Raw genomic sequence first — 26,018 nt, 5'->3', positions numbered from 1 at the left:
CACGCTGACTGCATACAGATGCATACATAATCTAAATACAGTCTAAAACAGGCAGAGCTATTAATACTCCTGCTGAGTTTCCCCTGCAGCATTTTCACTCGCGGCACAGAACCCCTCTTGCTCCTTTTTTTCCCCGCTTCTCTCTCTCTCTTTTTCTGACTCTCTGTTCTCTCTCTCCCTAGTCCCCATCCACAGCAGCAGAGAGGAGCAGCTCCAGCTTTGAAGCCCCCCCCCCCCCCCCCCCCCCTTCTCACCTCCTCTCTCTATTCCTCCCTCTTTCAGCCCTCCCCCCTCGCCCCCTGTCAGAATCCATTTATTGCTGTGTGCGGTCAGTGGGTGTCTGTGTATATGTAGTGTTAACCTTTCTATCTCGCTCTCCTGCCTTCCTTCAATCTCTCAACCCTCTCTCTCACACACACTCACTCACACACACTCACACATACACACACACACACACAGACTTTGATCCCTGGCCTGTCCGGTCCTTTTAACTTCCATAGCCCTGTAGTGTTAACCTCTCCTCCCTTTCACCCCCCTCCATCGCTCGCCATCCCTTTTCACACACTGCCTCTCTTCAGTTTGATCTGCCTCCCTTCACCTCCCATCTTTCAGCCTCTTTTTCTCTCTCCTTTTTTTCCTCTCCCTCTTGTTCTGCTGGTTATGTTGTGGCTTGTCAGTCTGTCTGCTCCGGGGTATTTTTTTTAACCCCCTGCTCCTTTTGCCTTGCTGCTCTCTCACATGTTTCTCTGAAGATGTCAGGTTGAATCTAATTCAAATCTTTTGGGTTGGAGCAGTGGTTTAACCCATGCTCTCTCTCACCCTCTCCCTCCTTCTTTTGCCGCCTCACTCAATGACCTCTGTGTCTCTCTTTCAGCCTCTGACGTGGATGATGAGCCAGAGCCTACAGAACCAGACTACACGCTTAGACCAGGCGTAAAACTTGAAGATAGTGGTGAGTCACGCACACACGTAGTCGTTGAGTAAGTGTGGAGCGCTTACATCCGGCCTGTCTGGATTCACAAAAACAGACATACACTTGTGTTTGTCATTCAGATCATAACAACCTCAAATCATGGCAATTATATGATACACACTTTTCAAGGTGCCGTTAAATGATTATTAATGTTTTATTCTTACTTTGAACAAATCCCATAAACTGACGTATGTGTCTGTAGCACTTTCTGAAGAGGTCACACACATATTAGTTCATTCTTCTTTAAAGCTCAGCGATTAAAGCATCTAAAAATAATATTTAGTTTGTTAAGTCACATCTACATTTGCATCTCTAAACAAATATCATTATTTTAATCAGTAACATATCATCTTTATCTGTCCTTTACTGCCTTATATTTGATTAATAAGCATGTAGGCATCTTTTAAAGACAATATTGTGTCCTTGGGAAGAAAGTAGAGCTTATTTTTCTTTCCAATCGCTTTCTGTCAGGCTACATTCAACCATGACTACATCCCCTAATAACAAAGTCAGGTTAGTCTGTGCAGCATATACATATAGATATATATAAATGAGCAAATCAACATTTTTAGTGATTCAAAGCTTCTCCCATTTCTATTATGGTTGCTGGAAAATTAGAGGGCACTTATCAGACAGATTGTAGTAATCAAACGTGCGATGACGCTTTAAATATAGGGTGGACAAAAATATGAAAATGGAAAAAATATTCCCTACCCAACCCTGATGTAAATTACACACTTGTCATTTGATGGGATTTATTGACAATAACAAAAGAATAACATACTGTAGCTTTATTATCTGAATACTGACAGCACTTTGAATGTTCGTATTTGACGGCAGAGAGACCAGTTCAATCACCATGCAGCATCAAAAGTCCAAAATGAAGTGCTTAAGTTAAATGTGGCATTTTCAAAAGACGGCTTCAGCAGAGTTAACTTCACAGCACCAGCTGGCTTGGCAAGCTGCTGATCCCGCTAAACAACTACATGCATATTCATCTCACACTCGCCATTTTCACCCGGATATGCAAAGAACACAGAGTTTCATGTTGAGTTGCAAAAAAAGAAAAAGAAGATATTTATCAGATTTCCTGTAACTTCTAAATCTTGTGTCCCTAGTTTGTTTGTGTTGCTCTGATCAGGGTTACGAAACTTGGAGAAATCATGGCAATCATGCTAAATCTGTTAGCACTGGAACTGTATAAAATGTGGCAGCGATTTCAGGGGGAAGCAGAGCAGTAAATCAATAAGTGACAGGCTTTGGGATGATCATGTGCTTGCTGCTCAGTGTTATGAGCAGCACAATAACAACATGTACAGATAGCTTGGCCTGGCTACCCATTACACATTCAGACATGTGGGGATCAATCATCATCCTGTCCTGCTTTCACACACCTCTCCAAGGTAGCTTGTAAAATATGGTTCTGTCAATGTGTGTGTGTGCACGCTCGCATGCGTGTCTGTGCATAATAAATCAGTGTGTTCTCATAACTGTCATAAGAGAACGTATCGCTGTGGCCAAGGCTGCATGTTGTTTGAGTTTGTGGAGATACCTCTCTTATTTTCCTTCCCTCCATCATTCTTTCATCTTGTTTTTTCCCCCTCACCCCATCTTCTTCATCCATGCCCTCCTCATCCTCCCGCTCTTTAATTCCCATCCTCCATTTTTCCTCCCGGCGCACAAGTAGAAACGCAGTGGAGGGGAAAGCCACCAAAACCAAGTTTATTCATCTTTTGATTTGAAATTAAGTTTTTCCCACTTCTAACATTTTAGTTTGATATTAATCTTAGGGTTATCAAATGCACGAATGTTGTCACAGTGGTGTGAGCTATATAATAATAGCTTTCATTATCACAGATCTAAGTAAAGTAACCCATAATTGTGTTTGTCTCTACATATACTTTCTCATCTCGTTTCCACGCCAATTGTGCACATGACTTTATTTTCTGCACGTATCAAAATATAGTCAAATAATCCATATAATACATATAACCTTTAACTGAAAATCAAACATTGCCGAATAAATTACAGGTTACACAGAAGAGTATACGGAAAAGAAAAAAGGTTATTTCCACAAAAGAACAGTTGAATAAATAAAGCATGTGAGCTACATGAAAATACTGCTAATATGAAGTGAACTGCTGAAACAATAGCAGAGCACAAATTACCCCGGCTCCTGTGGGTCATTTTCACCTGTAGTGTTCTGTGTTCCCAATTAAATTAATAGGATAACTCAAGTGGTTGAAGAGGAAGTGAGGAAGCCAGCGGGGAGCTGTGAAATGGACTGAAAACAAAGAAGCAGAGCAGTTTCCTATTCCCCTCCCTCGTCCTTCTGACTGCCGATTAGACTCATCACATCATAGCTTTAATTACTCTTATTCAATGTTCACACAAACACGAGGCAATGCGCAAACTGCTCCGTTCAAATCTGCCTGATTACCGTGTCTGAAAATGTTCAACTAAGCTGAATGTAGCAGGCTCTCTCCCCTTCACTGCTCACCGTTTATTTCCTGGTCGCTGCCCCTTTCAATCAGTGTCTGCAGCTCAACAGTGGTTCCCTCCTGAATACGGCCTCTAGTATTAGATTTCATTTAGATCTCATTTACAACACAGATGGAATGGTGCTAGCAGGTCCCTGTGCAGCCATGTGATTACTGATGTCTTTCAGTGGGAGGATACTCATTTACCAGCCCTGTTGGCTCAGGTTACTGCATCTGACGATCAGGTCCGGAGAAAATCTTTAATGAGGTTTATTGTCCTAATTAGCACTCCGTTAAGTGACAGTGTGGATTGGTTAGTTTGCCACTGAAACATCAGGCTGACTATCAGTAGGCAGAGCGCAGCACCAACTAACTGTTGCTTTTATTACATGTATTACTTTACATCCAAAAAGTGTTATATGCTTTAGTTATACTTTGAAAGGTCCCATATAAAAGTCTTGAAATCATATACAGTATGTAGCAAAAATGTATAATTTAAAGGTGGGGTAGGTAAGTTTGAGAAACCGGCTCGAGATACACTTTTTGTTATATTCCATGGAATGCTCTTAACATCCCGATAGCAATGAATATCTTAAGTGCTTTGACAAAAAATCCATTAAAAAAGGTCATCTGTGGAAGCTGTAATACTGTAAAAAGCACGACCAATCATTTTAGCCGGCCCGGCTAAAATAACTGGATGGCCTACCTGCCTGTCAGCCTTCCATCTGTGCACAAACTTATCTCGTGCCCTCATTGGTCATGTGTGCGTTCGTGTGTGTTGGAGGAGCGGCTCTGTAAGGAAGTGGCAGATTTTTTCCGGCTGTGTATTTTCAAATTCTAGCGATCTCGAGCTGGTTTCTCCAAAATTACCTACCCCACCTTTAAGTGTAAAAAATACATGTGTGCATTATATCTTGCAATATTATTACCACCGACAATCAACACCCAATGCTCTCAACAACATGTCATCAACTTCAGATCCTTATAAGCTTGTAACTACTGTTAAAGGAAGGTGTACATATTATATCTTGTTGTGGCAAATTATTCTTCCTTTAGTATGTATATTTTTTAGATTGCTTATAAAGGGCATGACTTGCAAGAATATTCCATAATGCAAAAATGAAACCAAAAGCATCATGGAGCTGAAAAAGTTGTCTGCATGTATTAACTACTGCATGTTTCAACCATTCTGATATGGAAAGCCTACTCATTTTTTTGCCTCCATACAGGTATAGTCAGAGTCGCCAGAGGGTGCCGTGTAATAACATCATTTATATGAACCATGTGCCGGTCAGATGTCTAGACATCTTCAGGTGTTATCTCTAAAATCTCATTGGGCAGAAACATAAAACTAGCTTTTTATTTTATAACAAATAGCCTGTCGACCAACCATTAGTCATTTTCTGTATAATTAACACTGGCACCCCGCTCATTGTACATGTTAAAGACTAACCACCAGTCACAAAGAGAACTACCCAGCATCTTAAAATAGTTGTCGACTGTCCTTTGTGGTTCTGCAGGAACTTTAATAAGTCTTGAGTTGAAAGACATGACTATAAACCAGTCAGGGAGGGTCTATTGAAAGATACTATAGTATCAATTATGTCTCTAATCCTCCCAAACTTTATGGGGTTGCAATACTTAATCACTGGATTGACCCTCAAATGAGGACATTCTGATTCGGGAACACCACAAATCCTAATGTCGAACATCCCAACATAGTTGCATCAACACCTGTTGACAACTACAATTAAAGATCATTATTTTCACACATTTGATGTTACAAGGCATGGATTGTGTAACAATATACAGGTGGTTCCAGGTCTATCATTATACATACATAAATAATAGTGTCTGGGGTATTAAAGTGCCATATTCATATAGTTTTGTATAAAATGTTTTATGATCCTAAATGCCAATTAAAAAATATTGTATGTGAGAAAAGTAAGAAATACATTATATTACATGCATATAGTTTTATACTTACGCTCATACAGAAAACACTGCAGTCAATTAGCTACTGACACACACACACACACACACACACACACACACACACACACACACACACACACACACACACACACACCCCACACTAGGACAGATACTCAACACAATCAGAGACTAAAATATCTCCTTGTTCTTGTCAACATGACATTCAAATTCATAGACGCCTCTAGGTGTCTGAGCTTTCTAATTATCAGGCGGATGTTGTCTGCTTTTCTGTTCCAAAATGTAGCATGCACAAATGCGTGCACACACACACACACACACACACACACACACACACACACACAAACACAAACTGAAATACACACAGCTTACTCGCTGATGTTTGGCGCAGGAACATGTCAGAAGGTCATGATGCACGTCACATGGCTCCTGCACAAACATCGCACCAATAACACGTGCTGATAATGATGTGTTTATCTGTGACAGCTAGTGAGAGACAGTGTGTACTGTAAGTGTGTATGAGGCGATTAGAGCCACACTTTAGAACCGGTCTTGCGAGATGCTCCGCAGTCTGCTGTTTTGTGTCTTCAAAACCACATTTCTATGTCACTCAGCGCCACAGTAACAGTGTCCTGACCCCCCCGCTGCTTGCTCGGTTACAGAGCGGTCAAAGCATTTAACCTGAGCTCCACCGCTGCATAGAGCTCATTAGATTCGCCAGCAGAGCATACCAGAAGAGGCCATCTCTTAAACCAGGTGTCAGCCAGTCATTACTCTGCTGTCTGACCCCCGGAGCAGCTGGAAAGCTAGATATGGCACCGAGTGGAAACACTGAGAATCTCCCCACTCCACCATTAACACAATGGCTCCTAATCAGCATCAGCCGTCCCGTGTACAGACAGAAAAGTGTGCTTCTGTCTGGCCTCAAGTCTCATTAATCAACTGACTTCAGAGGGTGTGTCAGGCCGCACGTGTGTCTCATAAGTGTTGGCGTGCTGAGAACTGTCTGGTGTTTTTCGTACGACTAGACATCAACGCAACAAAAGACTGCGTACTATTTTTAGGTCATCATTCGCCAGGTGTACACGCAGGGGGGTTTCCTTATATACGGTGTGTCTTGTGTTAAAGTATGCAAGTGTGTTACAGCGTGTCTCTTTATTAGAAGGATAAGAGCTTCCTGATAACAGCTGCAGCAGTCTGTAATGGCACTGCTGATGTCTTTGTACTGGACTTGTTATATTTCAGTGGGAGTGTGTAGCTGTGCTGTAAGCTGCCTTTTTTTCAGTCAGTCAGTTTCATTAAAAAAGTGTTTTACTAAAAGCCCTGCTGTGTAAGCAGATTACAGTATACCACAATAAGAAGCACATATAGACTTATCTTCCCTTTCCTTGTACTGTAATGAGTTTAAATGAAGACATCACTCTGCTTTATTCTCTTCTTTCTCTCCGTTTCTGTTTTTCCAGATGAATATAACCCTTTCATTCCCAAACTGGAGAAGAGTGTCAGCGGAAGCAGCCCGTCCAGGGATCGCCTTCTCCTCACCGTGACGATGCTCCTTCTGGCCGCTCTCTTCATCTCCTAGCAACGGCCATCCCATCAGTGTCACCATGCCAACTAGCCTTGGGAGGGTGTACAGTATCAGCGGGTGGGGGAGTCGAGGGAGGAGGGGGGGAGTCGGGAGAGAGAGGAGAGTTAAGATACCACAAATAGAGCAGAAGGCGAAAGGAGCAAGAAATTAGAGTTTTCAAGCATCAGTGTGAATGTGTGTGTATGTGTGTGTGTGTGTGTATGAGGAAGTGTGTGGTTTTCGTGGAATTGAAAGACCTTGAGGCACAAACTGAACCGTATGTTTTAAAGTCAGCCTGTGCATACAGATGCAGGTGTGATAGACTGTGTTTGTGTGAGTGTGTGTTTGTGTGTGTGTGTGTGTGTGTCCATGTGTGTCTGTGTGTGTCTGAACAAGCCACAGGTTGAGCTTGTTGAATCATGCACACCACACAAAGCATTTATACACCAGGAGAGGCCGGGCTGAAATCCTAGTAAAAAAAAAAGCATCAAATCCACCCAACCAATTGAAAACCATTTGAAGACTTTCCCCTGGATGTGATTGGCTGAAACACTTCCTTAGAGCTAGTTGCCATAGTTTCTTGCAACAAGAATTAAATGAACTGAATCAGATAGATTTAATGAAAACTGAACTGAAATTGCCTTTTTTTTGTTGTTGTTGATGTTGATGCTGGAGACTTTTCCCAGTCCACGAAAGAAAAAAGGAACCAGCTGACGAACTGAGCAGGTCCTGTGTAGGAGACTAGTCGAAGTAGCTGATAGTTCATAAACACACCCTGGGACTCCAGACGCCAGTGTTTTAGTTTTCATCTCCGGTGTCTGCCGTGTCATCCTGTGTTCACCATCAGCTCGTCTCTATGGAAGGGGCTGGACGGGGTCCTGGGGAAACACAAGAGCATTTAAACAATGAAGCATTCACTCAAACAAAACAAGAGGGGATTTACTGTAGATGTGCCATTGACACGGGGGGGTTTGTTGATGTTATAAGTTGCTGTGTCACTTTTCTGTCCTGTATTTGAAGTACCGAGGTTAAGGAAGAACACGATGGCTACAGAGCAGCCATGGAAACACGCAGCAATACTGCCCTCCTCTCAACACACTGCAGGCTGTTTTGAGGAGAGCAAGAGGAACAGGGACAAAGGAGGAAGGACAGTCCCTCACACAGGCGTCTATGAGCGGGTCCAGTCCTGGACAATAAGCAGCCGTCCACTGATCAATGTGGCGCAGCAGCCCGCTCCACCAATGCCATCTCTGTAAACCCATTCATCAGATCCCACATGTAAACGGTTTTCTGTTACTGTTTGATTGTTAAGTGTGCCTGAAAGAGAAAACATTTCTGAGTGTGCCACATGTGTGTTTGAGATTGAGAGAGACTATTTTAAATGGTACTAACGGTCAGAAAATACATCCACATTATGTACATCTTATACGTATGAAAATGCAAAAATAAAATAAAAATAAAAACACAAACTAAAGCAACAAGTAATATACAGTACATAAAACCAAGTGCTTTGGTGGGGAGTTGCGGCGATTCAAAACTCAAACAACTGTACCAGTCGGTTGCTTCAGCATAGTTTCCATGGCAACTAGCACCTTATTCACCATGGTTACCCCACCCTGCCAACGATGGACTCTAGTAGGGCATGGCTTACCATAGTAGCTGATAAAAAACGATGATGATGGTGAAGATGATTTTAGTGATGATGAAGACCTTGATGGACTGCGAGCTGACCGGCTCACCCACCGGCATGTGAGGCGTTTAAGTACGCGTGTAAATGTCATAACGGACAAAGAATGGAATAACAATGTCTTTACATTTGCCAAGGTGAAATGTATTGTAAGCATTTTTACAAACTTGAAGCTCAGTTTCCTTGTGGTTGTTTTTTTAAATCTTGTTTTTTAATCTTTTATTTTTTAATTGCTGTGTTGAATTTGTAGTTGTCTTGAGGGGGGGGGGGTTGGGGTTGAGCCATATGTAAACCTGGGCTGCACTGTGTGAGTCTCTTTGTCAACTTTAAGGTTAAGCTATCTTGGGTTAGTAGGATTTCCAGAAATATTAATATTGACAAGTCATCCCTTTTTTTTTTCTAGTGACCCCTTTAAAGGACAGTTCATCAATCCTACACATAAGGATGACTTTACTCATGTTGTCAAACGTTTCCTGTCACACATAGGGAACTTTTTAAAATCGGAGAAAAAAATAGACCTACTGTTCAACCAAGGGATGATTATACTTCTTGAACAGGTCAAATTATCCAGTCATCTTAATCAGAACCGGAAAATCATAAGAAAAAAGTCCAAAATCATAGCAGATATTGTGCGGTAGAATTTCAATTTTTTGCTTAACGATCCCATGACTCGTCAGATTTGTGTCTGGGTTAAGTCGACCAGGTTGGGAACCACTTATAAAGTTTTATTTTCATCAGTGTGCTAGTAGTTCTGGGTAACCTTCCCCAATGGTTTGTGACAGTTAGCTAGATTATTTTCTCCACAAAACTTTGGAGAGCACACATTTTTTAATGAATAGGAATATGTAGCTCCTGTCACCCCAGACAAGAGTCTATACCTTTGGAAAAAAACATTGATCATGTAGTTTTGGAGCATCATTGAAATCGATACATTAGTGTGTTTAAAAACCCCGGTGTATATATGGCTCATGATGGGAGGGTTGTGGGTCCTGGTGTGGAGGGAGAGGGTTACAAACTCTTCAAGAAGTTGCACTTAAGAACTTAGACACGAGAATAAGAAAGTGTGTGTCCGTATGGATGTGTGTGTGTGTGTGTGAGAGTAAGAGCCTATTTCTGTTCATCACTTCATCTCTGTGTGCAGAGCTTTAGCATCAGAGGCTGTCTGTGTTAGTGTGTGTGCTGATGTCAGTGTGTACATGTGTGTGTGTGTGTGAGCAAATGAATGGGTGAGCAACAGTCTCTTTGTTTCTGCTCTTCCTGTGTGTGTATGAGCGAGAGTGTGTGACCGAATGTTGTCTGGCAAAAGAAAAAAAAAGCATTTAATAGTGTTGGAAACAACAATTACAATCATGTTTACCTTTCGACTGGAATGACTTTAAATGAACTTGAAAATAAAATGTAAAATGAACAAACCATAACAGAGGTTATAACAATGATCATGATAACAAAATAATAAGCTTACAAATATTACTTTTAACAAGATGTGTGTTTGGCTCTTTATTTTTCTCCCTTTTCCCCCCTCTCCTGCCCTTTTCGCTCTCTCTTTGAGGATCTGAAAAAACAGAAAACATGCATGGAGCTAATCCAAGACAGCAGATGGAGGGGTTGCAGGAAATGTTTTTCCTGGTATATTCACCTCTCTGTAGATAATGTTGTTTGGGAGCCCACAGATGTGATTTTCCATATCAAAGTTGGTGTGGCGCTCTCTCCCTCAGCAGTAATACCTTTACACGCTCCGATTAGGAGTGATAAGCGCTTCAATCACCAGCCTCACATTTGAATGACAATGGGTCCAACCTGCAGTGTGTACCTGTATGTCTGCGCTGGTGATTGAAGGATAAAACTGCTTCTAATGTCAGAGCGAAGCCAGGCTCACTGATCTTATGCAACAGGTTTTTGTTGTGCCAAAGATATCTTTGACTGAGTGACAGGACGGCACAAGGAAGAAGATCGACAGATAGAGGTCAAAGTAGTCATGTTCACAGAGACAATGTTCTGGCAGCAAAGTCAAACACGTTGAGGGTTGGGCTTTGGAAGCAAAGTAACCATAGCTGATGTGAAACAAAGTGTAATAATCAATACTTAATAGTCTTCGAAATGGTGCTTTGATAAAGGGGGAAAAAAAGTATCCATAGGAACTTTTCAAACCAATCCTGACCACCTCTTTGTTTACCATATTTATTGTACCAGTCTACATCTAAATTCAAAGAGTGTTTGCTATTCAATCACATGTTTTTTGGCTAAATTGTTATTTTAATGAAATACAGAAGTTCTGATTTGTCTCTGACTGATAAGGGAGGAATACGTTGGAGGATTTAGTCAAGTTTGATGCTTTATTAACACTCATTTAGTGTCTTTTCAGGTTTATAAAAATGATGTAGAAAGTTCCCATTAAAACGTATTGCATTTAAAAAGTTCAATGAAACCCATATTAGCTTTGTATTAGTGGTAGAGGGATATGGGCATGTTGTTTGCTTTATTAATACTGCAATGACGTATCCTTATAATCTCGCTGATCTTGTGTTTGAAAAAGAACAACATAATCACATCTTTCAGGAAACAGATAGATCATCAGCCCAGAGGAATATGATCCAGGCCGTGAGTCAGACATTTAAGAAGAAAACTTTTGATGGATGAATGCTATGACTGGCAATGCTTAACAAACCATATTCTGGAAACATCAATTATTTTCCAAGAATCACCCTGAGTCATTTTGGGGTGTAAACAAGCTTCCAGACACATTTTTTATGATTTTTAATATAATCAAAACACTCCCTTCTTATTAATCTCAGACTATTCTTCTTATCATGCCTGCTTTTGTGGTTGGGTTGAATTCCAACAATAACTTAATTAGCAGGCCTGAATAATTGATGCAGTTTAATTGAGGTAAAAGCCTTTCTATTCTGTTTCCCCATCTTGAAGCTGATGCAGTTTCCAATCACATTCACGCTGATCATGATTGACCAAAGCTGGAAAAAAGGTGTTTTAAATAGTGCAACATTTGCAGGATAAACAATTGTGAATTCACATATTTCTTGGGGTTTCACACATATCTTTAGATTTCCATACATCAGTAACCAGTGGTGACCACTTGGGGCCGCTGTTCAGTCACAGCTCTGGTGAGGGGAAGTGCAGCCCCCCCGATGCCCCTGCCTTGTAATCCTTTATTTTAATACATAAATCCATTAAAGCCACAATGGCCATTGTGTAACTGGAGTCACTGGGATTAAACATGCAGATGTATTTAACTGGGTTATGATATAACTACAGCATGTTGAAGCAGGTTGGTTCAGGGAGAAGGTTGGCTGTGGCGCCAAGCTGAAAATGTGTCTTGTAGAGGCGAAGGACATTTACTCTAACATACCAACCTTTGAAATATTGTGCATAATACATCCAAGGCTTTCGAAAAATATTCCAGTCAAGGATGTCAAGGCAGCGTTTTTGTCTGCATTCATTTATCACAATGAGTCAGGCTGAAGAGAAAATGTCCTGCCTACTCTGGTTGTGTTTGTTTAACAGAGGAACCAATGTTATGCATGGTCAGGCTTGTAAATATAAAGCTGTTTGCTAAAGGCTTGTTCTACCAATATCTGAGACACACACATTTACAAAGTGCTACCTTTTTGTGAGGACCTCTGACATTGCAATTAACTGTTTAAAATGCATTTGAACACTTACTCTCAAAGAGAGGAACACTTAAAGCTTCATTTATAGCTGTGTGTTAAAGGGTTAAGGCCTACATGAAGCTGTCATATGCGGAAGCTCATCTGGGCCTCCTCAAATGTCTCCACACTTTAGTAGTATTTAAAGTCCTGTAACATTAAATAAATACTATGATTAAATAGAACTCAGGTTTTATTTGCGTAGCTCAGGCCTTCTGACCTTAAATTAATTAATTAATTATGATACATTGTGACCGACAGTGTTGTGATTACATAATGAAGAAACATACCCACAAATAGCTCTGAATAGATACAGGTTGTAAACCAAAGTGAGCAAACCCACAATGATAAATAATGCTTTAGCTGGGGAACAACTGGTGAGAATGTTAGGTCAAAGTTGAACAACAAAGTCTGGCTGACAGTTTTGGTGTCACGGTCTGTTTAGTTTTATTTTGAAATGTCTTACCTCTTTGTGTCTTGTCTAGTTTTACCTGTCTTTAGTTTCCAAGTGATAGTCTGATTGTGTTCACCTGTTGCCCTTGTGTCTTGTCTTGTGATGGTGTCTAAATGGTGTCTTCCCTTGTGGTCCTTGTTGGGTCGTCGTCGTTGGTTTCCCATGCGTGTTCCTGTTGGTTTTCCCTGGGCACCTGTACCTCCTGTTCCTGGTTTTGTTCCCGTTCCCAGGTTTGTGCCTTCAGTTTGTCCTTGTTATCGGCTTTTTTGTGGATTAAAGCTAGCTTTTAGTCAAACTACTTGACCTCTTCTTTTGTACTGCGTTTGGGTCCTGCCTTTCTACCAAACATTGACATTTGGTATAGATAGGAAATGGAGTGTCTGGGCTCTCATTTTATCCAGTTCACCTTTTTGTTCTCCTTCAAACTAATTTGACTAACCTGGGGTTTGTTGTCATCTGACCACTCATGGTTGTTTCTCCATTGGCCACGATTTAATGTGGTGCCTCCTTCTGATGTCTTAACAACAACTTTGCTTTGTAAAAGGTTATCAGAATCAAAAGAACCAATGACCTGAGACACAAAAGTCTATACAAACTGCAAATGTTTCATTAACATATGGTCTTCATAATTCAGAAATCATCCGCCTCCCTACACCCATCCATCTGCAACACCCAAAGAACACATCATCAAAAAATGTGAAACAGATTATCACCCCGCATTGACACCCGCCCTGCTACCCGCCCTGCTACCCGTGCTCTCAGTGACGTTTGTTTGGTGATGAATCCCGGTACTGGCACAGCACCGAGGCAAGAAAAACCATCTGCCTTATGGCTCCTGCCTAAAAAAGCACGTTCCTTGACATGCTTTTCTGTCTTCATGATGATGAGCCTTGAATAATGTGTGCCATTAAGTCAGAGATGTTTCTCTGAGCATAAGGAAATGCGCGTGGTGTTTGGTGCTCATCGCTTCAGAGCCACAGAAGGTGAAAGCCAGAGAAGTCACTGATGTCACGTTGTGGAGGTGTTAAGATCTCTGTTAAGATCGCGGAAAAGGTAGGACCCAAATGCAGACTATAAAGAAGGTAAAAGGTCTAGAAACAAAAGCAAGCTTTATTTAAAAGCTGATGAACATAAACATGGCACGAAAAAACATAAGTAGCACAAGGTAGCATTAACAAACAAAACTGACCGTGACCAACATGGAGGGAGACAGGAAAGACAAACACAGGAAGCAGGACCAGACAAGACACAAGGAGGAAAACATGAGACAGGGAGAACAGAACAGCAAAATAAACCCAAAACTTAACACACAACACTCAAATCATGACAGGAGGCACCTTGGGCAAAACCCACTCACCAACCAGCTCAAACATCACGTCTGTGTGGTTGATCACACTTTACATGGAGGTACAGTAAAGCCTTCCCCATATCTCTAAGAAACTTGGTGGACTTAAGGGTTTCCTTTACAGCTTTCTATAAGTTCAACAACTGTTTTAAAGCTTTTTCATGTTTTGTTTGGATTTAAGTCAAAAGGAAATAGCTCATACCTTGTTTTTGTTCTTGTTTCATAACTCTGCAAGGTTTAAAGTCTTAAACACCCACTTGTACACAGGGCCCATACATCGGTTACAGCATTGGCTGATGCTCTCACTAGTGCTTCATAGAGATCCCATAGGATTTTAAAGATGCAATTTCATCACTGATCACTGATGCCGATCATTCCACTTCTGTAACCTCATGGTAATAAACGCTAGAATAATAATCAGTGTAACTTTTCATATAAATTAACTTCTGCTTTTCTATTCAGTATTAATTCAACTTGAAACATGTGTGTGAAACTTTTAAAATGTCATGAAAACTTGGGAATATCACAGGGAAATCTTTCTTAGCACAGGAAGTGATTTGTCTTTGTTATTCAAGTGGCAATAGTCAGTTCCTTGGAATATAAAAAGAACAATTGTGTGCTGATATATTGAAAGCCACCATGGCTGGGTAGATATCGAAAACAGAACAACTTAAATTGTGACAAACAAAAGAACAAAGAAAGACATCCAGAGTTTCACCCTGCTCAACACAATGCATCAAACACTACTGCAAAACACCACCGTAAATGTCTTGTTTGGTGTTACTTAGTTCAGGATTTGTGTTTCACTTTAGAAATATATGTTTTACATACCTTTACGTGATCCTCGTACATCATCTCTCTTTCACATTCACACTGTACGCTTCTCCACTGAGAGTTTGGACTCAGCTGACCTTTTTATTGCCGACAGCTACCAATGTAACGTGTCTTCCCCTGACAAGCAGAAAACAAATGAGATTTTGATTACAGCTTCTCAAGGCCTCTTTCTTTTCGATATGTTTGATTGAAAGGTCCATTGAAATTCAGCAATGCCCAAGAGCATCACGAGAAATAAATGAATACAATTTGTGTTATGTGGATTGAGTTCTGTGTTTATACAAAAGCCTTTGTTTGCTAATTTAGCTAAAAGAAAATCAATAATTCCCAGCAGTGTGAATCGTGTAGTTATGATTTATCCTGTCTCCGGAGACAAAAACACATTCAGTGAATTTGCTTGCATACACTCAGAGAGATATAAGCACATTTCCTCCCTACAGACCAACGACCACATCTCCAGAAAGTAATAACACGGTGGATATTTTTAACCAACTATATGTAAGGCTTTGATGAGATGTTATGACAGTTTTGAAAGTTACAAATTTCTCTCTTTATATTTCTGTCCATCCCTCCAGGCTTCCTTATTTTTGCATTCTCCCCGGTTCCTCCTCCCTCACATGGATGCAATGTGCTTGGCCCCATCACATCTTTGCACCCATTTTCTCATCCTCCCCTTTGAGCGGCTACTCTGAAGCTGTCAGTCGCCATCAGATGTATGCTTTTGGTGTTAGTCACTGCCTGGCTTTCCCCCTCCGTCCACTCATCACATGTCCCCCTCTTGTCTATGTTTAGAACTAATCCTCTATTTCTGAGACAGCATCTGTACAGCCCCAAACAGATGGGAGGGTTATATATACCCTGTCTCTCTGTCTGTCTCACTCCATACAATACCAATGTACTTTAACACTGCACAAACATTAGAATACACACTGGAAATCAAAGACTTATCAATACAACTATTGACTCAAGAGTAAACGTGTAAATTAAAAAGTGTAATTTGATCCTTCATCTTGTCAATTCACTACATTAGAAATACAGTTTTTACATGATGCACTCTCATTGTTCCCACATTATGCTGGTTTTCTATCATATCAAGATATTTGTGTTAAGTTCATACACAGTATCAGATATATCTAATGGACTCGGATGTAAATGATTACGAGCTTAAACTGTACTTCCAACCAGTCATGTCCTAATTTATTTTTCTCTAATCACCAGATCATCTGCCCTAAGATTTCCGGAGTGACGGTCGTCATTCGGGTGTTTATGTATTTCTGACAACAACAACTTATTTTGCTCTCCACAAAGCTCCTGATCTGAAAGATCCTGTTTGACGTCTGAATCTCTTCTTACATGTTTTCCTGTAACTGATAGTTGCCACTGTTTCCAAAAAATTGAAAATATAACTCATCTATTGAAAGATCCAAACTGGGATCAAATGTCAACCAAAGAACAAAGTGACAGGTATTTGAATATTAAAACTAAAACATAATAAAATCTAAAGCTAGCTAAATCTTAAAGTTATTATTTTGACAAAATAAGGAAAAACATCCAAACTCAAGGTCTACTTACTTATTTTTTAGAGCTTTCAACTATGTCTATTCATTCAGTGTATGGAGATCTCTTCAGAAGGTCTGCTTACATCATTGAGATGCACAGGCCTATGGTTTCAATAAAGATAAGTTAATTAAGTATTGATTAAACATTTTCTGCAATATTACATTCAAAATAACCTTAATATGACCTTTATCTCACAAAACTAGAAGAAATGCATGGCCCCTAAAGAATCATAACAACTCATTCTGAATTCCTGAGATGTACAGTACAGCTAACTTTTCCAACCCGCACAACATATACTGGCACAGTTTAGAGACATGTGCGGTGACTGAGACATATGTGACGATCGTTTTCTGAATCATCTCAGTCGCCAAAAAAAAACATGCCACGCAAGTGTGAACATACTTAAATATTATATACACCCACCTACTGTATATTCAACATATGCACGCCCCAACGGTGACACAGTCATGAACTCCCCCACAACACACAAACACACACACACACACACACACACACACACACACACACACACACACACACACACACACACACACACACACACACACACACAGGGCGGCCATCAGGTGAGACATATTGTGTTGTTTGTTCTCAGAGTGTTGGAAATGTCTTCCCACCTCCAGCGCACATGCACACAGAGTACAAATGTCAGCTCAGGTTGACGGAAATTATTCTCTGATATATAATGTTTGGTTAAATTTGGCAATTTCCATGCACTCCAAATTTCTTTAATTAAAATGTTTCACTCATTTAAATTCTTCTCCCCCTCACTGTGTCCCAGGAAAGTGATTATAAACCCAGAAAAACATAAAAATCTAATAAATAATTGACTTTTAGTTTCCTCCATGTAGACCTGAAAGCTGGCTTTAACAAGTTATTAATTTATTTTTTCTTGGTATGTTGTCAAATATGCTGCCAGTCTGCTTCCAGTCTTTAATTAACTCCCGACTGTAACTTACCAAAATGTTGAACTATGCCTTAAAAGCATCCACCTTTCAGGCCATTTGAACTAATATAAGATTTGTTTCGGGAGAATCATGTTGAGACTATAGGGACTCCATGTGTACTTCTGCAACAATTAATTGTTCAAATGCCATTATTTTATCTGGAAATATGGAACCAAAAAGGCGACTGTATACTGAATTTCCTTTTCTTGTTTTGCTAAATTGAGCTTCAAGAAACCCATTGGGTCCACATAAGTGCAAGCTCGACTGAAGTGGATGACAATACACCATGGGGCATATGGTGTTGTCTAGCTGCATTTATTTCCGCTAGTTTTCCTGTTAATCTCTCATGTGTCTCATTTTGATTTTTCCGTCCTGCTTTTTACTCTAAAAATCCCAATTGTACATTTATCTACACAAGTCGCTCAAATGCGAAATGAAACAAACAGCTGAGCCGACTGCACGACTCTCTCTGTCTCTCACACACACACACACACTGACACATGCGTTCCCAAAAAAAACACACATGAGCTGATGAGCACGACTGAAGCTGTGAGCACATTGCAACTTGCTGAGTACAGCTTGGCCAAGATGAGGAATTAATGAGGAACACATGAACAGGCTGTCTGGGACACAGTGACAATATAATGCATGTCTGAGTATTTACTGCATTGGACTCTTTATTGTTGTTTCACTGCTGCTTAATACTGGTTTTGATTTGAACAAATGTTACAGTTCTTGAAAGCTTCTGCTCATGAGTCCTACATTGGCCTTATTCTGAAGTGATTAGGTCACCTCGAACTTTAACCTTTGAAATATAGGTTGTAAAACTAGTTGGATGCTTGTCTGGCGCGGATCATGCTGTGTGTCTCATTGTAAAACAAAACGCATGCTATATTTGAGACTAACTCAAATTAATAATTGTACATGTTTAATTTCCCGGAGATAATGTTATGCTGTCAAATTGTAATGCGCTTTTGAATGAACCGCAGGTCATACGAGTTAATTAAAAAAACCTTATCAGTTTCTGCAGCGAGGAGTGATTTCAGTGAAAAAGCTTTGCTTCTTTCACAGTGCTTCCGCCATCACACCTTTTCATTCACGCTTTATTCAATCCAGGGAGTTTAATATTCACATAAATGCTTGTTTGTCAGTTCAATTTTGAAGAGAAAATGCTGACGATACATTTCCCCCTCAGCTCTCCCTTTCTGACTTCTATTCTTCATTTGTCCCTGTGTGTCTCCTCAAATCTCTATTGTACTGCATCATTTCTTGTTTTTCCAAATGTCTCAGCTGCAGTGTACTGTGAAATCAGATCAAATCTCAAAGCCTTCTGGTGGACTCTAAACTGCCGGTGCCTCCCTCTTTTTCACACACTAACACACTCTGAGACACTGATTACTAAGCACCTCCGGGCAGCAACCAGCGTGTCACCAATGTAGGTTATTGTGTATTTTAGGTGACGAAAATAGGAATTGATGAGCAAAAAGGACAGACTGTCAACCTGTCAGTACACGTGTACCTACAGTAGGCCTTCCTATGTTTGTTTGTTTGCCAAATAAAACACGTGTATTTGTTAGTGGGCTGAAGCGCACAGAGGACAAGAGAAGCATTCTTTCTGATTCTTCAAACAGCGGCGTGGTGGGCTAAGCCTCTGTAAAATGAGTGTTTCATCCCATGCCTCATTTAGTCAAGACATGCGCTAAACCCCCAACTCATCTTCTTATCTCGTGTAATTACAAATCAGCAATGGCTTAATGTTGCAGGAGTTTTATGTTAAGTTTCTCAAAGCTGTTCTTCTAGTGTCACAGACTGCCGTCAAATCAACACCCAAGTTTTACATTTAAAATGTCCTTAAGATTTTGAGTTTATCTATAGTTTTGAAACTGAAATGAAGTTGTGTTATCAGGGTCCAAATGTTGCCAATGCCAAAGATGATAGAAACCTACATTTTGCAAAACTGTCACGATCTTAGTTTAGTTTTATTTTGACTTATTTTCTCCTGTGTCTTCCTTCCTGTGTTTTCCCTCCTGTCTGATTGTCTCATTGTGTCCACCTGCTGCCCCTTTGTTTCACCCCCCCTCCCCAGCTGTGTCTTGTCTTGTGATTACCCTTGTGTGTATTTAGTCTTGCTTTCCCTAGTGTTCTCTATGAGTCTTTTATCGATGTTTCCCTTTGTTGGGTTCCTGATCGCTTGACTAAATGTTCTGGATGTCCCTCGTCCCTCCTGTGTCTTCTTAGTGTTCCTGGTTAGTTGCTAGTTTTGTTTGCTTCTTTTCCCTTTGTTCAACCTCGCCTGCACCTGCTGTTTTTGTGTTCATTTCATATCAGCTTTTAATTCAATCACACTTGCTTTTTGTTTATACTCCTATATCTGCCTCAACTGTTTTTGTGATGACAAAAACTGAGATTTATCACTGTTTTTTTAGGTTTTAGGAATCTCCACAAGGTACAGATATTACAAATATTGTTATGAAATGCAGAAATCCTCTGACATCTTTATGTGAATTGTTTTCTTCATAATGGGCTCATTTTATTCCAATCATTTCATAACTGTGCCCTGCCCCTCGACCTCCACATCGATCACATGCAAGAAATACACCAACTGTTTTGATAATGATGAGAAATGGGGTATTATGGCCATTGTATAACACATCTATTGTGATTATTGTTATAAATCTCTGTTGTACAGTACCTATATAGACTCAGGGAGGATTCAGGTCACAGCATTTCATAATATAGATCACACAAATCCTTATCAGTACTGTCTCATTAACACAATGCACTGAAATATAATGCGAGTAACCTGGAGATCCAAATGTATTAGAGACATTATTATTTGCACAAATGAGTTCGTAATGATCTGCATTATCTAATATAGAGGCCTAGATGTGTTATCTAATGTACTTTCCCTTCACAATCTGTCAAATGTAACCCCTATTGTGACGTCTACAATCCAGATAAGACATCAGGTCCTACAATTCTCAACCTGCTGCACATTGAGCCTAATGGTTGCTCAATAAACCAAAGTGTAATAGTTCCCAGATACATTGCTGTAAATGTTCATTTTTTCACAGCAACATCAGGGGTAATTCTAATATTTCCAAGTAATCCAATTGCAGTTTTTTTGTTTCCCTACAAGCTGCTTTTTAAAAGAAGCCCACAACACTCACAAAAAACCCATTTTATCATTTTTCTATGCTTTAGATTCTTGTATTTTCAGGCAGAATTGCATTTGTTGAGTGCTCTGCCTTTGTGTCGTTTTGCGTGATTCAAAAGATGCCCTTCTGCTGATGTTTCCTTTCTGTCCTGGTCTTTAGGGCGCTGTTTGCACGCCGGTCACATATTAAATGCAACTGCTTTCATACAAAAGTGGAGTGAAAACTGTCTGCAAAATCTGATATTTTCTTCTGCCTGCACACACAGCATACTATATCGCATGTGATTGCACTTTCCTCTGCAATTTCACAATCAATTATCTTAAATGATGTGTGTCCCCTCCTTAAAGGGGACCTATTATGCAAAATCCACATTTTCATGTCTTTTATACATAACCATGTGTCCCCTCTGTGTGAAGAGATTCTGAAAGTTTCAGGAAAAAAGATTCACTCACTTTTTGTCCTGATCCATTTATATAAAAACCTGTCTGAAAATGAGCTGATCAGATTTTGGCCACTTTATGATGTCATAACGTTTTTTTGGCTTGTCTAACCATTAGCCAATAACCAACCAAGGTAACACCCGCACCCCCCCCCCCCTATCACCTGAATCTCCTCGTAGAGCACCATTGTGTTCTTTTTAACCAAATATCTCGCAGAGGGGCGTGGGGAGTGGCTCCTTATTTTCATCTAAAGTAACAGACATAGGCTGCGTCTCACTTCGGTTATTTCTCATTTCCTCGCTCCTCGGTCTCGGTATCACCGGAAGTTGATTTTTCTGCGCCATCTTGAGTAGCGTCCCAGTGGCCTTATTTGTGCCCGAGGAGCGAGGAGTGAGGAGCGATAACGGAGGAGCGATAGTCGAGGAACTACCGGACCATCCTCCGGTGAAATCCTCAGACACTCGCCCCGCCCCCTTACTGTGTATCGCTCACTGATTGGACGATGCAGCGCATGCACTGATCTGATGCTTCTTGACATGAGAGCAGTTTACCAGCGGAGTGAAAAAAACACATGAAACTCACGGGACTCACTCCTCAGTTCATACAGTGTTTTGTTTCAATTAATGTATCATTTAGTTACAAATATGTAATATATCTGAACAACAAAGTGGTCAAAGATCATTTTATTAATTTATTGGAAACATTTTCATGATCGCTTTTTTCGTTTTACATTTTCATTTATTGTCATTTACATTCAGTCAGTCATTAAGTGCTATTTAAAATGTTAGTTTGCTACATATCCACACAAACAAACAAAGTGTGCAATCCAATGAATGTTAATCTAACTGGGTTTGATAGATAACATATCTCTTTTTTTTCTCTCAATCAAATTAATCAAACTATTGTTCGTTTATACATTTTAAGAATGGCGTTTATCTTTTTTGAGAATGAGTTCTTATTTTATTTAATGTATTTGGGTCTACAACAGATGATACAAATGTATATGTCAGTAAATGTGTACTAACAGAGGCGGGGGTGTATGTGAAAACAACGGGGACAGAGCTGGCTGCTGTCAGACGATCAGCTGTGCGGAGTCATCACAAACGGACGTCGCTTCACGTGACGCTCCGGAGGAAAGGACGTCCCATTGCTCTTAAAACTCATTTCCCTGTTTCTCATGGTTTCCTTGCGTCTCTCCATGCTTCCCTGGTGGGAGGGACTAAACGCAGAGAAACGACGCAAGTGAGGGACGCAAGGATTTAATTGAACCGAAGTGAGATGCAGCCAAAGAATCAGCACTTTTGAAACAGGTCTTAAACAGAGGGGATTATGGGATGCTACAATGCATGATCTGTTTGGTGTTTCCAGCCAAACACTTCAGAGACATGTTTTGTATATATCTGAGACCTATAATAAAGTAATGAAGAACAGTATAATAGGGGACCTTTAAATCATGACACATTCAGAACATTCAAAATCAAATATACCTTCAACAGGAAATACATTTACTTTGCAAGAATATGAGGCAATTCTTACAAATATTTCTTGTATACAACTGTTGACAGGTTATGTAAAAATGTTCCCTGTTCCAAAGGCAGCAGCTGAAAGACAGGTGTTCAACTCTGCATCCTTTGATTTGAAATGTGCTGTTATGTTTGGCTCATCCAGTGCTTGTCTTAAAAAAAACCAGTACCAGGCTTTTGCAGAAAAAAAATCACAAAATGCTGAAAACTGTCTCTGGTGTGCTTGTTGATACCAAGCTTTTCTGCTTCCACAAAGCCTCTGTTTTCGAAGGAGCTAAGGGGGTGATCTCCAAGAGTCAGACGAAACACAGGATTTCAGCAAGTTTCTGGTCATCCTCTCAGTCCATCCTGATGTAAAAAAAATAAAATAAAATTCCATCTCCTCCTCAAACTAGAGCAAAACACCAGTCTAAGCATCCTCAAATGTATTACACAATGTCAAAGCGAGACTTTACTGTTTAAGTCATCGTCTTCTTTAACTAAACATCTGACGATATGCATCATTACACTCACAAACATAGTGATAAATATTTCAGGGTTTCCAGAAATGTGATTTCAGCGTACAGAAGGGTATGATCTGACTTCAGGAAGGCAATATGAGAGCATGAATACATTTATGTTGTGGGTACTGTATATTCACATTTTTAAATTGGAGTGCTGCACACTGACACACCCAGCTATGGAAATTGATTGCCAATGCATTTTGAGTAAACGAGTAACAGATTTTAGGAATTACATTTGAAAAATAATAAAAAGTTTACTCACACAGGGACATTGTGCCTTCTCTTTGCCTTCACTGCCCTTAGGTTATAAAATTGGGTCCTAAAACTTTTAAACGTTTATCTGGCACCCATGATAGTAATTTGAATATATATATTTTGGGGTTATGCATAAAAAACAGGTTAATTATACAGAATGAATATGGTTAAATGCACTATGGGAGAGTTGATCCCATGTTTACCCTTAGGTCTTTAAAAAGGACGAATATACCAGTTTGTGATACTCCTGAACAGACCCTGATCATACAACACAGGACCAATGCACATTTACATTGACATACATTCAGTGCAATACATTACAATGAATTAAAACGTATCTTTACATACAAGCTGTCAATCCTTGTATAGCATCAACAGCATATTCACTCGCATCTTTCTGCAGCGATTACTGTATACCATTGTGGTTTACCGGCTATAAATACAGTTAAGCTCTCAACATAAGAGTTACATACGTAACAAGTCCAAAAATAACCTTTTGCATCAGAGATGAGATTAAATGCTAAGAGTGATGGACGGACAAATACATAAAGAAGACACAGCCGAGGGAGAGAGAAAAAAAGGAGATAAAAGGTGGGGATTACACAAATCAACAGCAGTAAGTCAGTCGGGCAGGACAGAAGGGCGAGCATGATGGATGATGGATGAAAGAGAAATGAAGGGATAGAGAGAGAAAAATAACACTATGGGAACATCTGGGCACAGAGGGAGTGTCTTACATTGACAAACTCATACAATGCACACACAACACAATATCCCTTTTCTCTAGTACAGAGGATAAATCATTACACGACTCAAAGAGAATATGTGGATTCAGTTTTCCTCCTTGAAGTTCTGTACTAGATATTGTTCACATTGTTAGACAGTGAGTTAGTGTTTAGTCTGAGTCCTCAGGCTTGGTGTCTATTTAAACCTTGTTAAATGATACTACATTTCCCAGAACCTCTTTCACCATCCCTGAGCAAACATGCCTGGACTTATCCAGCCTCTGTTTATATGTAGGTGTAGACCTCAATGGTGATAGTGGAGGTGATAATCACAGTAACAGCAAGACTTCCCGGTGGGAAGAAGTGAGAGTCTTATATTTTACTGCTTTCTCTTCTTCTTCTTCTTCTTCTTCTTCTCCACAGAGGAGGAATCCTGTGTGATTGTATTGAAAGTCATTGAAAAATGGTGAGTGACATTAATCTTAAATTCTGACAGGTTGGGTTGCAGCTACACTGAATAATTTATTATTTCATTTCCAAAATTCGTAATTTTCTGATTGTACTACTGTAACAACACTAATATAAACAATATACCAGCTGTGCAGTATGGTGCCTGTTTTGGCATTTTGACGTGTCATGGTAGAAAAAGCTTAGGTGTTACTATTGACATCATTGACACATTATTCATGGCAAAGCCTTATAGGCAGGTTTCCACTCTGAATCCTGTATTGTTCCCAAACAGTCCAGGATGCAGAGTGGTAGAAAACCTGTGTGAAATGTGCACAAGGCTAACACTAACACAATTGTATTCTGAAGAACTACAGCTGTCAGATAAATGAAGTCAGTAAAGTAGACTACCACATTTTTTTCAAAAAATGTGTAGTGGAAGTTTAAAGTGGCACAAAATGGAATTACCTTAAAATTGGATAAAGTAAAGTACTTGAGTTGAAGTGCATACTTACTTTCCATCACTTCAAAGTAATACAGACACATTGATGACAGAGCCTTACAAAAGTTCATTAAATAGCCATATCACATATGAACAGTGTGTGCTCTCCTACCTTAAAACAAGTGTTTCTTCCTTTGGCAAAAATCGCCCACTTGGATTCCAGTACTGCTGGTATATCAAATCCAAGGCCCAGGTCTTTTAGCTAATGGCTAATGCTGCTCTCTCAGCTAACCTGTTGTGGGTGTTTCATGATTATTCTGCCTACTCTGTTCAGCTTTGGCTGCAGCAGCACCTGCGACTGGCAGACAAATCGCTTCCCCATTATCTGGAACAGGACGCCGACGCACATACAGTCTCTATCATACGTTTTACTCATATCAAAGGAGACACAAATATCACGAACAACGCTGTTGAGCAGCCATAAAAGAATAGATCTAATTATAAGAAATGTTAAATTGGTACTTTGATATGATTGGTTACGGCATAAAACTTTCAACTCATTAGCCGTACTTATGGCAATTTCAAACTTGATTAATAAACCATATCACCACATAATTTATTTGACTGGGAAAGAGGGTCAAGTACCAAAGTTCTGCCCCCCCCCCCCCTTCTGTCTGCTGTTACATTTGACAGTAACATGGTGTAAGGGGATCTGATTATTACCATCAGTTCCACCACATGCAACATCACATGCATATCATTTGTTATAATCGGAGATATTTTGTCATATGTGCGTTCAAGTGTTTGTTCAAGTAAGAGTGTGTTTCTGCTGGTTTGCATCCAGTGCTAGTGCTGATATAAAAGACAACCATTTTCAAGCTGATCAATAATGAGCAGAGGTTTCGTAATCATTAAGCCCAAACAAACGTTCGCCCTCTCTCTGTTTTGAAATCCTCTCTTGTTTTCTCTCTCCCACAAATCTCTCTATTTTCTACTTTTCTGCTTTATATCTTGTTTGATCTTGTCTCAGTTCTAACAAATGGCC

The 26,018-nt window shown here is 40.0% G+C and overlaps 1 protein-coding gene across 2 annotated transcripts in view; it reads left to right on the top strand.

The window, feature by feature from the left end:
• The window catches only part of efna3b (ephrin-A3b), a 67,674-nt gene extending 57,532 nt beyond the window's left edge, over window positions 1-10,142 (top strand). For both annotated transcript variants that reach the window (XM_034128187.1, XM_034128186.1), the window contains 2 exons: window positions 875-952; window positions 6,870-10,142. In XM_034128187.1, coding sequence (XP_033984078.1) covers window positions 875-952; window positions 6,870-6,988 — 197 coding nt within the window. In that variant the 3' untranslated portion in view covers window positions 6,989-10,142. The remainder of the gene's footprint in view (window positions 1-874; window positions 953-6,869) is intronic.
• Window positions 10,143-26,018: the final 15,876 nt, after the last annotated feature.

This window comes from Trematomus bernacchii, unplaced genomic scaffold (genome assembly GCF_902827165.1).
Source record: "Trematomus bernacchii unplaced genomic scaffold, fTreBer1.1, whole genome shotgun sequence".
NCBI classification, from domain to species: domain Eukaryota; kingdom Metazoa; phylum Chordata; class Actinopteri; order Perciformes; family Nototheniidae; genus Trematomus; species Trematomus bernacchii.
This window is presented reverse-complemented; position numbering and strand designations above follow the sequence as displayed.